General features: G+C 42.4%; 1 protein-coding gene across 12 annotated transcripts in view; it reads left to right on the forward strand.

Annotated features, from left to right (window-relative positions):
* The window catches only part of LOC112255258 (calcium-dependent secretion activator 1), a 180,363-nt gene that overhangs the window by 129,501 nt on the left and 32,618 nt on the right, over window positions 1-18,244 (forward strand). For 6 of the 12 annotated variants that reach the window (XM_042324357.1, XM_042324354.1, XM_042324359.1 and 3 more), the window contains 4 exons: window positions 5,744-5,850; window positions 7,102-7,110; window positions 8,944-9,100; window positions 11,330-11,471. In XM_042324357.1, coding sequence (XP_042180291.1) covers window positions 5,744-5,850; window positions 7,102-7,110; window positions 8,944-9,100; window positions 11,330-11,471 — 415 coding nt within the window. Of the gene's footprint in view, window positions 1-1,646; window positions 1,695-5,743; window positions 5,851-7,101; window positions 7,111-8,943; window positions 9,101-11,329; window positions 11,472-18,244 lie in introns of all 12 variants that reach the window. The other 6 variants (XM_042324356.1, XM_042324358.1, XM_042324362.1 and 3 more) reach the window with 2 other exon arrangements.

Here is an 18,244-nt window from a genome sequence, read left to right on the forward strand (position 1 = left end):
CTACAGGGAGGAGGTGAGGGCCCTCGGAGTGTGGTGTCCGGAAAATAACCTCACACTCAACGTCAACAAAACTAAGGAGATGATTGTGGACTTCAGGAAACAGCAGAGGGAACACCCCCCTATCCACATCGATGGAACAGTAGTGGAGAGGGTAGCAAGTTTTAAGTTCCTCGGCATACACATCACAGACAAACTGAATTGGTCCACTCACACAGACAGCATCGTGAAGAAGGCGCAGCAGCGCCTCTTCAACCTCAGGAGGCTGAAGAAATTCGGCTTGTCACCAAAAGCACTCACAAACTTCTACAGATGCACAATCGAGAGCATCCTGGCGGGCTGTATCACCGCCTGGTATGGCAACAGCACCGCCCTCAACCGTAAGGCTCTCCAGAGGGTAGTGAGGTCTGCACAACGCATCACCGGGGGCAAACTACCTGCCCTCCAGGACACCTACATACCACCCGATGCTACAGGAAGGCCATAAAGATCATCAAGGACATCAACCACCCGAGCCACTGCCTGTTCACCCCGCTGTCATCCAGAAGGCGAGGTCAGTACAGGTGCATCAAAGCTGGGACCGAGAGACTGAAAAACAGCTTCTATCTCAAGGCCATCAGACTGTTAAACAGCCACCACTAACATTGAGTGGCTGCTGCCAACACACTGTCAATGACACTGACTCAACTCCAGCCACTTTAATAATGGGAATTGATGGGAAATGATGTAAATATATCACTAGCCACTTTAAACAATGCTACCTTATATAATGTTACTTACCCTACATTATTCATCTCATATGCATACGTATATACTGTACTCTATATCATCGACTGCATCCTTATGTAATACATGTATCACTAGCCACTTTAACTATGCCACTTGGTTTACATACTCATCTCATATGTATATACTGTACTCGATATCATCTACTGTATCTTGCCTATGCTGCTCTGTACCATCACTCATTCATATATCCTTATGTACATATTCTTTATCCCCTTACACTGTGTATAAGACAGTAGTTTTTTGGAATTGTTAGTTAGATTACTTGTTCGTTATTACTGCATTGTCGGAACTAGAAGCACAAGCATTTCGCTACACTCACATTAACATCTGCTAACCATGTGTATGTGACCAATAACATTTGATTTGATTTGATTTGATATGTCCTGAAGGGTGTGTTTTCTTTATTATTACAGCGTTTTACTGTATGTCCTGAAGGGTGTGTTTTCTATATTATTACAGCGTTTTACTGTATGTCCTGAAGGGTGTGTTTTCTATTTTATTACAGCGTTTTACTGTATGTCCTGAAGGGTGTGTTTTCTATATTATTACAGCTTTTTACTGTATGTCCTGAAGGGTGTGTATTCTTTTTGGAGGTTTGGGTTTTGTTTGGATGTGTATGTTGGATGTGTATGTTTTACTGTATGAAGCTATGTGTGTGTCTATGTCTGAGTACTGGTTAACATCAGAGGGTGAAAGATGTTGCTCAACCACCTGTTTTCCAGACTTCCACTCTATCCTGCTCTTATGCTTTCAGTACTGACTATCCTCTCTTCTTTCTCTCTCTCTCTCTCTCCCTCCACCGTCCTTTGTCTCTCCCTCTCTTTCATTCTCTGCTCCCCCTCGCTCCTACTCTCACTTAGCGGAGAAAACTCAGAAAGATAAGAAAGATCATCAGGATCAGGATCCAGGTGACATCATATATATGAGCATATCCTAACCCGGCTCTAGCCATAGCAACATAACATCTCACAGCCTTCCTGAGGCACGGCCTGGAAATGTTACAGGAACGTTGTGACAGCGTTATGTCTCCACACCCCTGCCCTGTAGTTTCCCCTGTACCTGCACTGCATTCCAGTGATGGAGATGCAGCCCTCCCCAGTGGGTGATTGTGGTAACCTTAACTGTCAAGTCTTCTCTCTAACCCTCCTGTTAAGACCGCTCATCTGTGGTGGCTCCCCCAATGGACATCCTCTGAATTGTTTTAAAATTCTTCCTCTTTCCTGTAATGTGGCCTTACTGCACTAGATTACTTCCAGGAAGTAAAAGAAGTGAGGAAGTGCGGAAGAGGGAAAATGGAGGGAGCAATTTTAAGACCATTCAGACCATTGCCATTGAGTATCACACTTGTGTGATTGAAACCTGCAGAGTTAGCACTGCTTTATTGCAAGTACATGTAAGTTAAAGCAGTTATTACATGCTTTGGAATGTATGCTGTAGTACAATTAAAGTATTACTTCCTCTGCAGAAAGTGCATGAACTATAAATATCTCCAATGTACTAAAATGCAATAGTTTTGAATACAAACCTGTCATGGTTTGGTATTGATGGTTGCAAAATTTGACCATAAGTGATGAGATGGTTTGGATATTCTGACTGCTATTGTCCATAGATGACCATGTTTTTATATCAATAGGAATGTTGATACATTGGAAATAAATACGTGAACTAAGATGAGATCATAGATGATAATAGCACATACTGTAGTCATCATAGGTATTTATGTCACTTCAGACTGTTTCAGGGTTGCGATCCTGCTGCACTCTTAGGAAAAAAGGTGCTATCTAGAACCTAAAAGCGTTCTTTGGCTGACCCCATAGGAGAACCCTTTGAAGATCCCTTTTTGGTTCCTGGTAGAACCTTTTTGGGTTCCATGTAAAATCCTTTCCACAGAGGGTTCTACCTGGAACCAAAAAGTGTTCTAACTGGAACCAAAAACTGTTCTCCTATGGAGACAGCGGAATAACCCTTTTAGAACCCTTTTTTTCTAAGAGTGTGGTGTCACTCTGGGTGACACATTGTTTCAATTCCACTGAATAGACAGAGCTCTCACCTGCTTTCCCAGGTCTAAAACAGCAGACATCCCTTATAGTGTAGAATGTGGCAATACTGAGTTTCTGTTATAAATGATCTAGATTTGTGCCCTTGTCCCTTACCTCACCTGTATCACTCCAGCTCCCCTGCCCCTTCATTAACGAAGGGAAGAAGTTGCCTTTTTGTTTGAGGGCATTCTTTTAATCCCTCCATCCAGAAGGGTGACTAGGCTGTCATTTCAAAACTCAGTCAAAGAGGCAATCCTCTGTCCACAGTTCAGTCCACGGACACCACTGGGCTTAAAGTGCTATGCCAGTGTGAGTGCGTCACAGAACTGTACCTCTGTACACTGCTAATTAAACCCCTGCTACTACAGAATACCAACTAGCACAATGACAGATGTGTATGCCGGACAAAGAGCAGAAGCAGTGAGGAGAGGACTTCTGCCAGTGTAAAAGTCCACATTGTCACATTAATCTCTCCATTTTACTGGGACTGTAAACAGACTGATAAATGGGAAATAAGTCAAGTAAGTCGGTGTTGTTCTGAGAAGTCTGTCTGACTGATTCGTTAAGAAATGGGTAAGTCAGTCATATCGAAAGATCTTTGACCCTGCCTAAGATGCCCTGAAGTCTGAATGAGGAACCAAATATGTATGGTACTGTATAGGCTACTACCCAGTCCTCCAGTTACCTCTGCTGACTCTCTCTCACACATATACAGTGGGGAGAACAAGTATTTGATACACTGCCGATTTTGCAGGTTTTCCTACTTACAAAGCACGTAGAGGTCTGTAATATTTATCATAGGTGCACTTCAACTGTGAGAGACGGAATCTAAAACAAAAATCCAGAAAATCACATTGTATGATTTTAAAGTAATTAATTTGCATTTTATTGCATGACATAAGTATTTGATACATCAGAAAAGCAGAACCTAATATTTGGTACAGAAACCTTTGTTTGCAATTACAGAGATCATACGTTTCCTGTAGTTCTTGACCAGGTTTGCACACACTGCAGCAGGGATTTTGGCCCACTCCTCCATACAGACCTTCTCCAGATCCTTCAGGTTTTGGGGCTGTCGCTGGGCAATACGGACTTTCAGCTCCCTCCAAAGATGTTCTATTGGGTTCAGGTCTGGAGATTGGCTAGGCCACTCCAGGACCTTGTGATGCTTCTTACGTAGCCACTCCTTAGTTGCCCTGGCTGTGCGTTTCATGTCGTTGTCATGCTGGAAGACCCAGCCACGACCCATCTTCAATGCTCTTACTGAGGGAAGGAGGTTGTTGGCCAAGATCACGCGATACATGGCCCCATCCATCCTCCCCTCAATATTGTGCAGTCATTCTGTCCCCTTTGCAGAAAAGCATCCCCAAAGAATGATGTTTCCACCTCCATGCTTCACGGTTGAGATGGTGTTCTTGGGGTTGTACTCATCCTTCTTCTTCCTCCAAACACGAGTGGAGTTTAGACCAAAAGGCTCTATTTTTGTCTCATCAGACCACATGACCTTCTCCCATTTCTCCTCTGGATCATCCAGATGGTCATTGGCAAACTTCAAACGGGCCTGGACATGCGCTGGCTTGAGCAGGGGGATCTTGCGTGCGCTGCAGGATTTTAATCCATGACAGCGTAGTGTGTTACTAATGGTTTTCTTTGAGACTGTGGTCCTAGCTCTCTTCAGGTCATTGACCTGCCGTGTAGTTCTGGGCTGATCCCTCACCTTCCTCATGATCATTGATGCCCCACAAGGTGAGATCTTGCATGGAGCCCCAGACCGAGGGTGATTGACCGTCATCTTGAACTTCTTCCATTTTCTAATAATTGCGCCAACAGTTGTTGCCTTCTCACCAAGCTGCTTGCCTATTGTCCTGTAGCCCATCCCAGCTTTGTGCAGGTCTACAATTTATCCCTGATGTCCTTACACAGCTCTCTGGTCTTGGCCATTGTGGAGAGGTTGGAGTCTGTTTGATTGAGTGTGTGGACAGGTGTCTTTTATACAGGTAACGAGTTCAAACAGGTGCAGTTAATACAGGTAATGAGTGGAGAACAGGAGGGCTTCTTAAAGAAAAACTAACAGGTCTGTCAGAGCCAGAATTCTTACTGGTTGGTAGGTGATCAAATACGTATGTCATGCAATAAAATGTAAATGAATTACTTTGAAATCATACAATGTGATTTATGGATTTTTGTTTTAGATTCCGTCTCTCACAGTTGAATTGTACCTATGATAAAAATTACAGACCTCTACATGCTTTGTCAGTAGGAAAACCTGGAAAATCGGCAGTGTATCAAATACTTGTTCTCCCCACTGTACCTTCTCTTCACCATATTACTTATTATTTTATTTTCTTCAAAAGCCTGACATTTATGTGTAGTATCATCACAACCTCATTGGTCAGTTGAGCTGGTTGGGTTTCGTCCGTTAGTTCTGTTTTGTTACATGATTGCTGTAGACTGAGTTGGTATCCATTACTAATAGTAGTATGTGAACACCAGACTTTATTGTGTTTTTTTGTTCTTCAAGATGGATTTGATGCAAAAACAATTATTGTAATAATGCAAATACTTGCACTCTACACTTGTTAGTGGTTATATTTATCCTGGTTGTCACAGCTATCCTACTCAGCTGGGGAAAGTACCAGACGACAGTGAGAGTAGTTTTGCATGTCACATGTTAAACATGAAGAAGAGTGCTGCACGACGTTCTGCACATTTTGCATGGTAACTGTGGAACATATGTTGTTTTCCCTGTTTTCATTTGTCTCATTATACCTGTGTTGTTCTTGATGGTGTTATTACAGTGTTGCCCTCTGAGGCTTACACAATAGCACACCTTTACCATTACCGTTGATGAGACGTTGTGGGGAGGTTTTACAGCCATGTGTCTCCCTCCATACTGACCTGTGACCTTTGTGCTTCAGAGAATGTAGGGCGCTTAGTCACCCCAGCCAAAAAGCTGGAGGACACCATCCGCCTGGCCGAATTGGTCATCGAGGTTCTCCAACAGAATGAGGAGCACCATGCAGAGGTGAGTACATTACACACACTCTGTCTGTCTGTCTGTCTGTCTGTCTGTCTGTCTGTCTGTCTGTCTGTCTGTCTGTCTCGCTCTCTCTCACACACACACACACACACACACACATACATTATGTCTAATATATTCCTATCAAACACTGTGCAACGTGACCAGGGAAAATCCAAAGTCAGTTATTACCAGAGCAGAGAATGAATAACTACAGAGAACCATGCGGCATTTATTCTGTGTCTGACTCTGTGTTTAACAGGCTACAGTCACAAGTACTGGAAATCAGTCGGTACAGTATTCCTATCTCTGTTTTCTTTCTCCATATCTCACTGGTGCATGCTAGCCAGACAGCACTGGCCTGCACGGTAGGAGGTCAAGGTGTGGTTTCAAAGGTCAAAAAGGTTTCATAATTTCATGTGCACCGGGCTTAGTTTTGGATGACAACGATGAGCAGTGCACAGTGTGACTGGGGGATTTCTGATAGGGTTACTTTGTTTGCTATACATGCCCACCTGGATGTGAAAGCCAGCGGGGCTTTAATTAACCCTATTACCGTGCTTCTACACCTGCATTGATTGCTGTTTGGGGTTTTAGGCTGGGTTTCTGTACAGCACTTTGAGATATCAGCTGATGTACGAAGGGCTATATAAATAAATTTGATTTGATTTGATTTGATATCCTACCCTAGGCGCTAGCTAGGAAGTTTTTCTCTGTGATGTCACAGTTGCTTTTCCTGTGAACAAGGGTGTCCCCCACAGAAGTTGCATGGGTCTGGTAGAGCAGTGTAGTACAGTGTGTAGTGTAGTGGAGGTTGGGTGTGATGATGATTCACAGACTCGATCATCCTGTTGTTGTATCACACACTTTTTAGTGGCACATGACTGTATTTGTACTCTTTCCAGAAACGTGAAGAGAATTTACAGACCTCAGTGACCCATTTTTAAACACCAAATGTGTCTATTGATTATGTGACTAGTGCAAGTGCATGGTTTTCCTCGTGTTTATCATGTTTATTCACAAAATAGAATGTTGGCATATTTTTCACATGCCATGCTATGTTTTGAAACAAAAAAAAATGTTCTCCTTTGTTTTGGATCATTTCTTTCTTTCACTATCATCATCGCATATTTTCTGCCCACTAACCACGAGAAGAAAAAAGTAAACACGGGGACACCAACTTTGCAGAAGTGTACCTGACTTAACCCCTTCCTGTTCTCTCATTGTTTGTTTTGTTTGCGGGGAATGTCCGAACAGGGCAAAGAGGTATGTGATAGATCCTGATAACATGACCTCTAACCCTCGCCACCCCCCACCTGCCATGACCCCTAACCCCTGCCACACCCACCTCCCATACTATGTGCATGTCCTGAAGATGCCCAATACCCAGGGATGATCTTAACTGTTCCCATCTTCCTTGTCTAGTAATAGCCTTGTACCCCAACTTCTTCCCTTGTAGTTGCTGTCAGCCCATCCCAGAGAGTTGTGCAAGTGCTTGTTCAACCCAAAGGGTTGCCGTTGGTGATAAGGCATAACCCAACAAGCACTGTGGCAGTGTCCCTGTCTATCATACTTAGACCCCTCCTACTGAAATATAGTAGCCTCCCCCACCACCACATCGCCCCCCTCACCATCTGGTCTGGTGCAGTTTTCTCTGTCCACCCCAACTGCCACAGCCAACTCTGGTCCCATCCTGTCAGGGAAAGACCTGCTCTGTAGTGCTGTGTGTTTGAGGATAGCTGTGTGACAGGTAAGAGAGGTGATCCAGTCACCTTGACCCAACAAGCTGATCCTCCTCCATTGTAGACTTGAGTACTCTCAATGGAAAAAGCATGCCATTTGTCAGGGTCAACGTAACCCACTCTATCCCCTCTTGCATTTCTCAAGTGCATTGTTGTGTGAATTTCCCCATTAGAAATGTACACTAACACTGTCAGTAGACCAGCAGAAGCAGCAATAGACACATCTTCCACTCCACAACTCAGGACCCTCAGTCACCTCATTCATTCAGTTTGAGTCAATTCCATTTTTATTCAACTCAATTGGCGAATCTAATACAATGTTTGTGTATAGTGTATGACATGTCCAGTAAAGACCATTAATTGACTTGAATAGAAATTAAACCGACCCTTACTGTTACTCAATTCAGCATCCAATGTGGTGCATTAGAAGATTAATCCTCCTCAAAGCCTATAATGAAGATATTATTTATGGTTATGAGCTTCACCATTTTGACCCAGAGATCCTGTTGCTGGTTGCTGCTGGCGCTGTCATGCCAACCGTCCCATGCCAGAGTGCATGGGAACATTCACATCACAGAGGTGTGACGATGTGAATGGCTCCTGGCCAAGGCCTCCAATGGGAAGAGATAGGGGAGCATGGGAAGCTGAGTGTTAACCTGCATGAGACCAGCCTGTTCCAGACTCTGTCACTCCACTGATTCTATCTATCCTATGGGGAGGCTCAGAGCAGCTCTGTGTGAATGACTTAGTCAAGGAGCCGTGTCTATGCAGTTCCCTGTGTCTCTCTCTGTGGTCCAACAGAACAGCGCACGTTTAGCCGTGCTCAAGCGCAGAACTGAAACACTGTGCTCAAAGCTGTGAAGTGTACCCCAGAGATCTCTGTGTGATGCCTCAGAGGTGACAACTTGACTCTTATTGTGAAAACGAGTGAAGAAAAGAGCCCTTATATACTGTAGATCGGTGGAGTAGCATTCTCTCCCTTTTCCTCTAGAGAATGGCTTGTAGTTAGAGATGTGCTTGTATTATATTTGCATAATCTTATCCTCAATTTGTGTTTCTGTCTCTCTTTCTTTGTATGTTTCTCTACCTGCCTCCCTTTTCCCCTCTTTCACCCTCTATTTATTTTTCTCAAACTTCCTTTATCTTCCCATTCCTCTTCTTCTCTCTACCCTCTACCTCTTTCGTTCATTCCACCTTCTATCAAGTTCTCTTTGTCTATGTATTCCTCTCTCCTCTTTCTTTCATTCTTTACTCAATCCATCTCTCTCTCTCTCTCTCTCTCTCTCTCCCCCTCTCTCTCACTCACTCACTCAATCATTCACACTCTCTCTCTCGCTCTGTCTCTCTCCGTCTCTAGGCGTTTGCGTGGTGGTCTGACCTGATGGTGGAGCACGCGGAGACCTTCCTGTCTCTGTATGCGGTGGACATGGACGCTGCTCTGGAGGTGCAGCCCCCTGACAGCTGGGACAGCTTCCCTCTCTTCCAGCTCCTCAACGACTTCCTGAGGACCGACTGTGAGTGACTCCAACCCTGATCGAGGCCCTGAACCAGGGCTACATTATGAACAGACACGCACAGCATTTAGCACTCCAGAACCATACAGCACACACTTAACATGAGTGGAGCATTCATGTCACATAGGACTGGGTTTTTATTGAATATTCATTGTGGTTGGTCTTGGCAAACTGAAGAAACTAAAACCTAGAGTTGAGATCTAATGTTACTTTCCCACAGCATGATCCTTTCTGCATTTGACTTCAGTATAATGAAAGGGATGAAGGTAATTGAGAGGACAATAGGGCGCTATGGGAGCTTCGCAGTAAGAGCTGAGAGACTAACAGTGAAATGGTTGCTGTGGGCCCTGTCATCTCCCTAATGAACTGCAGTTGCCGTAGGAGCACTGTCCAGGGTGCTGAAAGCGTGAGCCAGAAAAGAAACACTTACCACTGCCTTTGTGAAGTGAACCTACACTTGCTAATTGTCCCTGGGGAATGTCTCCTTTTAGCTTGTCAGCCAGGAGTCTGGAAGGATGTAATGCAGTCTGTTGTTCACCTGCAGTGGCTTAATGGACTTAGACTGGAACAGCTTGTTATGCTCACTTGCTACTGCTGCACAATTGGCCACATTCACAGTGGCATTTAATTTTTTAAATAGCCGATTGGTTATTCACATTCCAATGATCATAGTTACTAGACCATCTGGATACAAGCCAAACAGAAGGGCGAAATTAATGGTATTCTTCCCCAATTGACTTTTATAATACCAAAGGCTCCAGTGATCACTGCATGTCAACACATGATGTGTTGGATTTCATAGTGCACACTTTACACACAGTATAACTGATGTAGCATACATGGACTAATTCCATGTAATACTAGTCATTCTAATTCACATGACTTTGACAGCATAACTCAACATGCAAACCTCACACGGTGATGAGTGATATGGTCACCAAAATAGCATCCATCTATCCGTCTCCCTCAGGGTCCTCCACAGTATACAATGTCAAAATCTACACTACACACACAGTGCAACATCCCCACAACTACCATTCCATATCACAGGGGCAATTTACACAGAAGGTCATTTGTTTTGTCTCCCCACAGCAGCTAGCTTATATGTCAGGAAATAGCCCTAGCACCAGACAGGCGCCAAAAGTCAGACGCCATTGAAGCAGTTAATGAGATCTAAAACAGAAGTGGCTGGGAGAGGGGCGAGCCCTGCATCCTCACCTCTGGACAAATACATCAAAGTGTACAGCAGCCGCTCAAGTGGCTAATTGGAGAGCGGCAATCAAGGAACAAAATAAGCATCGCACCTACTATGTATCATCGACCTTGACTTCTATACACGCAGCACACATATATAGCCTACCAACACATACACACAGAGAGAGGGAGAGCGAGCGCTCAAAGGGATAAAATACAGACCCACTGTGTGGAGCCGTGAGCCATCGCATTAGCACACACTGGCCTCCATTTTATCACCGTGGTCTGTGTTAGCGTTACCTTTTTACCAGTTGAATATAGAGGAATCATGCCTTATCTGAAAAAAAACTATAGGCAACAGATATACAACAGAGAGAATAGTCTAGTAAGGTAGCTGATAGCGAGGAGCTAGACTACTATTAGCTTCCTTCTGATAGGATTCAAAAGCTTAAAGCAAGGGGTCCACAGCATAGCTTTCATAAGACCAGTGTAACAAACCTCGTCCTCCTCTTCTGAGGAGGAGAAGCGAGAAGGATCGGAGGACCAAAACGCAGCGTGGTAAGTGTCCATAATGTTTATTTTAAAACATAAACTGAACACTGAGAAATACAAAACAATAAACGTGAAATGAATGAAACAGTCCCGTGTGGCGACAAACACTGACACGGAAGACAAACACCCACAACCCAAAACTGAAACCCAGGCTACCTAAGTATGATTCTCAATCAGGGACAACAATTGACAGCTGCCTCTGATTGAGAACCATACTAAGCCGAACTCAAAAACCAACATAGAAAAACAAACAAACATAGACTGTCCACCCAACTCACGCCCTGACCATACTAAAACAAAGATAAAATAACAGAACTATGGTCAGAACGTGACAACCAGTCCTTTCAAAGACAGCGATCACTTCAAGGAAGACAGGAAGGAGAAGCATTTCCAAGTCATTCTCACTTGGCTGTTAAATTGATGATTGTTCCTTTGGTGTTACAATTTAATGAATGACTTAATATATGCTCTTTCCTGTCTCAGATAACCTGTGCAACGGGCAGTTCCATAGACACCTGCAGGACCTGTACGCCCCCCTTGTGGTGCGATATGTGGACCTCATGGAGTCATCTATCGCCCAGTCCATCCACAGGGGCTTCGAGAGGGAGTCCTGGGAGCCTGTCAAGTAAGGGCACCTCAACATCTAGAATCAACACCCTATTGTAATGATTATATATCCTGGGTGCTACACAGTTTCGGCATTCAAGTTGGCTATAGCAGAAACTGACAGGCATCCAGACTAGTCATACTGCAGTAGCCTAAGCATACCTTTCTTCATGTAGGCCAATTAATCAATGAAGGATGTTGGGTTCTACCCAACATACAATATAGGTAGATGATAATATATTTATAATATATTTATTTATTTATATTTTTTATAATATATTTTCAAACATGAATTACTGTCAATGATTTTAGGCTTTCCTGTTCATATTAAAATAAATGTTCAGATATTTTTGGGGTGATCATTTGTACCATGTATTTGTACATGAACTAGGTTGATATCCACATAAATGATGTATACTGAATAAAATATAAGCACAACATATAAACTGTAGGTCCCATGTATCACGAGCAACAATAAAAGATCCTAGAAATGTTCCATATGCACAAAAAGCTTATTTCTCTCAAATGTTGTGCACAAATGTGTTTACATCCCTGTTAGTGAGCATTTCTCCTTTGCCAAGATAATCCATCCACCTGACAGTTATGGCATATCAAGAAGCTGATTAAACAGCATGATCATTACACAGCTGCACCTTGTGCTGGGGACATTAAAAAGCCACTCTGAAATGTGCAGTTTTGTCACACACACAATGCCAACGATGTCTCAAGTTTCGAGGAAGCGTGCAATTGCCATGCTGACTGCAGGAATGTCCACCAGAGCTGTTGCCAGAGAATGTAATGTCCATTTCTCTAGCATAAGCCACCTCCAACGTCATTTTAGAGAATTTGGCAGTACTTCCAACCGGCCTCACAACCGTAGACCATGTGTAACCATGCCAGCCCAGGACCTCCACATCCTGCTTCTTCACCTTTGGGATCATCTGAGACCAGCCATCCAGACAGCTGATGAAACTGAGGAGTGTTTCTGTCTGTAATTTGCCCTATTTTGACTTAACCTAATTCTGATTGGCTGGGCCTGGCTCTCCAGTGGGTGGGCCTGGCTCCCAAGTGGGTGTGACTATGCCCTCCCAGGCCCACCCATAGTTGTGCCCCTGTCCAGTCATGTGAAATCCATAGATCAGGGCCTAATTCATTTATTTCAATTGATAGATTTCCTTTTATGAACTATAACTAATATTTTTGTTCAGTATATATTTGTGGGCAATTGTGTAAAAATATATGGTAACTATTTACTTTGACTACATATCCATAACACTTATTACTCATAAGTATTTCATGAACATGTTATAACAGGTGTCTCAAGCCCAATATTAAAGGTTCACTAAATATATCCATAGCATATCTATAGCATATTCATGTCATGCTATGCAAGAGCTCATATTTAGGTATCTTAATAGATCCATCATTACAATGACAGTTTAGTGTCATCATTATGGCTGTAGTCAAAAGTATGCTTCTGCCATACCAGTGTTAGTGAATATGCCAAAATGCCAAACCACGTTTAGATAATGATGCTGATATATAGCCTGTACCAGCCCCATTTCCCCCACCGGCCGGTATAGGCCCATGACTTACCTTCTTCTTCTTCTCACTGAGGTCAATGGTGCATAAAGTTCTCCACGGGTTTGAATCCTCTGGGTAAATTTTACAGATCAAATTGTGAAGTTGAGGGTCATATCATAACTCTTTCATATCTCATTAGCAACTCTCGTTCACATCACAATTAAGTAGGTCATACTGGTCTATAACCCACACATGAAAGATCTATCTATGTATTCTATGCAGTCACATTCAAGTCAAATCTGTTTTCACATTCATAAAGCATTTATAGCTATGCACTTCATGGTAATTACCTGTACAGTTTGCCACGGATCTATAACACCAACATTAAAGGTCTATGTATGAATTCTATGCAGTCAATGTAATATAATTTATATTTTCCTATTCATAAAGCATTTATAAACGTGCCTCAATTATCAAAAAGAACACAGACACAACACAGAATTTTAAAGGAAATATGAACATTTCTATTTACATTTTCTAGATGTAGCACATAAATCAATTGCTGAGGACATTGCCGAAGTATCTTACTATTCACATTTTTCAGTTAAACTTTTGTTAAATAGATTTAACAAAGATTGATATTTATTGTATTCATATTCAATTCCTCATTTCAGAGTCATAGCTAGCAATAACTATTTTAGTATGTAGTATTTAGTATGTATTCACTAATGTCGCTAGCTAGCTAGCTTAGCTCCTGGCAATGTCAACACATTTTCCAACTTTGTCAATAAAAGTTAAACTCATCATAAAACTCATAAGACATTTAGTTAACAATGGTAGCTATCTGTTTATTTTAAGACATACATTGTACTTTTGGACATTATGAGGTGAAAAATTATACATATCATATCGTCCTTCATTTGGCAAATCTGCCCATAAGTCTATCCTCCTGATTCCTGCTTACAAGAAAAAACTCGAACAGGAAGTATCAGTGACGCACTGAATTAGGAAGTGGTCCGATGAAGTGGATGCAGTTTCGCTAGCACAGACTTGAATATGTTACGCGATTCATTTGATGGCATTGAAGAGTTTACCACATCAGTCAACAGCTTCATTAATAAGTGCATTGACGATGTCATCCCCACAGTGGCCGTACGTACATATCCCAACCAGAAGCCATGGATTACAGCCAACATCCACATTGAGCTAAAGGCTAGAGCTGCCACTTTCAATGAGTGGGATACTAATCCAGACGCTTATAAGAAATCCCGCTGTGCCCTCCGACGAACCATCAAACAGGCAAAGCGTTCATACAAGACCAAGATCGAATCCTATTACACCAGCTCTGATGCTCGTCAGATGTGGCAGGGCTTGAAAACTATCATGAATTACAAAGGAAAACTCAGTCGCGAGCTGTCCAGTGACGTGAGCCTACCAGACGTGCTAAATTCCTTCTATGCTCGCTTCAAGGCTAGCAACACTGAACCATGCATGAGAGCACCAGCTGTGCTGGATGACTGTGTGATCACGCTCTCCGTATCCAGTGTGAAAGAACTTTAAACAGGTTAAAGTTCACAAGGCCACAGAGCAAGAAGGATTACCAGAACACCTTCTCAGAACATGCGCTGACCAGCTGGCAGCTGTCTTCACTGACATTTTCAGCCTCTCCCTGACGCAGTCTGTAATACTTACATGTTTTAAGCAGACCACCATAGTCCCTGTGCCCAAGAATGCCAAGGTAACCTGTCTAAGTGACTATCACTCCTTAGCACTCACATATGTAACCATGAAATGCTTTGAAAGGATGGTCATGGCTCACATCAACATCCACATCCCAGACACTCTGGACCCACTCCAATTTGCATACCGCCACAACAGATCCACAGATGAATCGATCTCCATTGCACTCCACTCTACCCTTTCCCACATGGACAAAAGGAACACCTATGTGAGAATGCTGTTCATTGACTACAACTCACTGTTCAACACCATAGTAACCTCCAAACTCATCACTAAGTTAAGGACCCTGTGTTTCAACACTTTGATCTCCATCCAGGAGGGCAAGTCATGGCACTAGTCACTTTTTTCCTACCTACAGTATATGTACGTACAGTTGAAGTCTGAAGTTTATATACACCTTAGCCAAATAGATTTAAACTCAGTTTTTCACAATTCCTGACATTTATAGTAAAACTTCCATGTCTTAGGTCAGTTAGGATGACCACTTAATTTTAAGAATGTGAAATGTCAGAATAATAGTAGAGAATGTAACGGCATTCTTCCTCCTCTTCTGAGGAGGAGTAGCGAGAAGGATCAGAGGACCAATGCGCAGCGTGGTAAGTGTCAATAACGTTTATTTTAAGACATAAACTGAACACTATATGAAATACAAAACCATAAACGTGAACATGAACGAAAACCGAAACAGTACCATGTGGCAACAAACACTCACACGGAAACAAACACCCACCACTCAAAAGTGAAATCCAGGCTACCTAAGTATGATTCTCAATCAGAGACAACTAACGACACCTGCCTCTGATTGAGAACCATACTAGGCTGAACTCAAAACCCCAACATAGAAAAACACACATAGGCCCACCCCAACTCACGCCCTGACCATACTAAATAAAGACAAAACAAAGGAAATAAAGGTCAGAACGTGACAGAGAATCATTTATTTCAGCTTTTATTTCTTTCATCACATTCCAAGTTGGTCAGAAGTTTACATACACTCAATTAGTATTTGGTAACATTGCCTTTAAATTGTTTAACTTGGGTCAAATGTATCGGGTAGTCTTCCACAAGTTTCAAACAATATGTTGGGTGAATTTTTGCCCATTCCTCCTGACAGAGCTGGTGTAACTGTGTCAGGTTTGTAGGCCTCCTTGCTCGCACACGCTATAAGATTGAGGTCAGGGCTTTGTGATGGCCACTCCAATACCTTGACTTTGTTGTCCTTATGCCATTTTGCCACAACTTTGGAAGTATGCTTGGGGTCATTGTCCATTTGGAAGACCCATTTGCGACCAAGCTTTACTTTCCTGACTGGTGTCTTGAGATATTGCTTCAATATATCCACCTAAGTTTCAATTCCTCATGATGCCATCTATTTTGTGAAGTGCACCAGTCCCTCCTGCAGCAAAACACCCGTACAACATGATGCTGCCACCCCCGTACTTCACGGTTGGGATTGTGTTCTTCGGCTTGGTAATGGTCATTATGGCCAAACAGTTCTATTTTTGTTTCATCAGACCCCATGTGCAGTTGCAAAACGTAGTCTGGCATTTTAATGGTGGTTTTGGAGCAGTGCCTCCTTCCTTACTGAGGGGCCTTTCAGGTTATGTCGATATAGGACTCGTTTTACTGTGGACTGATTCCTCCTGCATCTTCACAAGGTCCTTTGCTGTTGTTCTGGGATTGATTTGCACTTTTCACACCAAAGTACGTTAATCTCTATGAGACAGAACGCGTCTTCTTCCTGAGAAATGGCGGCTGTGTGGTCCCATGGTGTTTATACTTGCGTACTATTGTTTGTACAGATGAACGTGGTAACTTCAGGCGTTTGGAAATTGCTCCCAAGGATGAACCAGACTTGTGGAGGTCTACAATATTTTTTCTGGGGTCTTGGCTGATTTCTTTTGATTTTCCCATGATGTCAAGCAAAGAGGAACTGAGTTTGACGGTAGGCCTCCACAGGTACACCTCCAATGGACTCAAATGATGTCAATGAGCCTATCAGAAGCTTCTAAAGCCATGACATCATTTTCGGGAATCTTCCAAGCTATTAAAAGCCAGAAGAATGCTAGGCTGTCACCCGGAAGCGATGCCACCATGACTTACCTCTCATCTGCAGTCAAAACATAGAGAATGATAGAGGCTTCTAGTTGCCGAAAGGCCGTATTAGCATGGGCAGCACCATATTAGCATGGACAGCGCCATTGAGGGCTTCCAGCATTTTATTGTAGTCAACTGGGTGGGACATCAAACTTCGTTGGCTGATCCCTCCTGATGACCTTGTTGGAGTCATGTCCAACCGGGTCATCAGGCGGGATCAGTCAATCGTGAAGAAGAGCATTGACTACTTCTAAATGGAGATAGCCTCCATGTCACTGCCTATGCTGTAACATACGCTAGATTGGCACATATACAAAGATGAGTTATTTATACATCTCTATGGTCTCTTAAATTTGTCCTGTTTTAAAAGGTCTGTAATGTGCAAAAGTACAATGTAAACAGTGAAATAGCTAACATTGTTAATAAAATGTTGAATAAGTGGGAAACACTTGTCACACCCTGACCTTAGTATTCTTTGTTTTCTTTGTTATTTTGGTTAGGTCAGGGTGTGACATGGGTGATGTATGTGTTTTATCTTGTCTAGGTGTTTTGTATGTTTATGGGGGTGTTCCCTATCTAGGTGTTTTTTGTACCTCTATGGTTGCCTAGATTGGTTCTCAATTAGAGGCAGCTGTCTATCGTTGTCTCTGATTGGGAACCATATTTAGGCAGCCATATTCTGTGGGTATTTTGTGGGTGATTGTTCCTGTTCCAGTGTTCCAGTGTTTAGTGTTCACGTTACGGGACTGTTTCGTCTTCGTTCCTTTTTGTCGGTTTGTTGCTTTTGTTCGGTATTTAAGTATTCCCATTAAATATGGATTATCATCACGCTGCATCTTGGTCCTCTCTTTCACCCGAAGACAATCGTTACAACACTAGCTAGCTTTACCACCTTGTGTTATTACGTTTTACTCACTAAAATAGTTATTGCTAGCTATCAGTCTGAAATGGGGAATTGAATTTGAATTCTTTGAATATGAATCTTTGTTAAATCTATTCAAGAAAAAATAACTGAAAAATGTCAATAGTAGGATTCTTTGGCAATTGTTTTCTGTGCTAGCTAGCTAAAGTTACATATGGAAAATGTAAATAAAATACCATTCTGTATTGTGTTCGTATTATTTTTGATAAGTGAGGCATGTTTATAAATGCCTTATAAATGCTTTATGAATGAAAAAATAGAAATGACAGTACATTTACTGCATAAAATTCATACATAGACCTTTAATGTTGGTGTTATAGATCAGAGTGGCAAACTGAACAGGTAATTACCATGAAGTGCTTTGCTATAAATGCTTTATGGGAAAATTGATTTGCCTTTCATGTGACTGCATAGCATTCATAACCTTCATGTGTGCATAATAGACTAGTATGACTAACTTAATTGTGATGTGGAGAAGGGCTGTTAATGAGTTACGGAAGAGTTATAGT

Source organism: Oncorhynchus tshawytscha, linkage group LG07 (genome assembly GCF_018296145.1).
Source record: "Oncorhynchus tshawytscha isolate Ot180627B linkage group LG07, Otsh_v2.0, whole genome shotgun sequence".
In the NCBI taxonomy this organism is placed as follows: domain Eukaryota; kingdom Metazoa; phylum Chordata; class Actinopteri; order Salmoniformes; family Salmonidae; genus Oncorhynchus; species Oncorhynchus tshawytscha.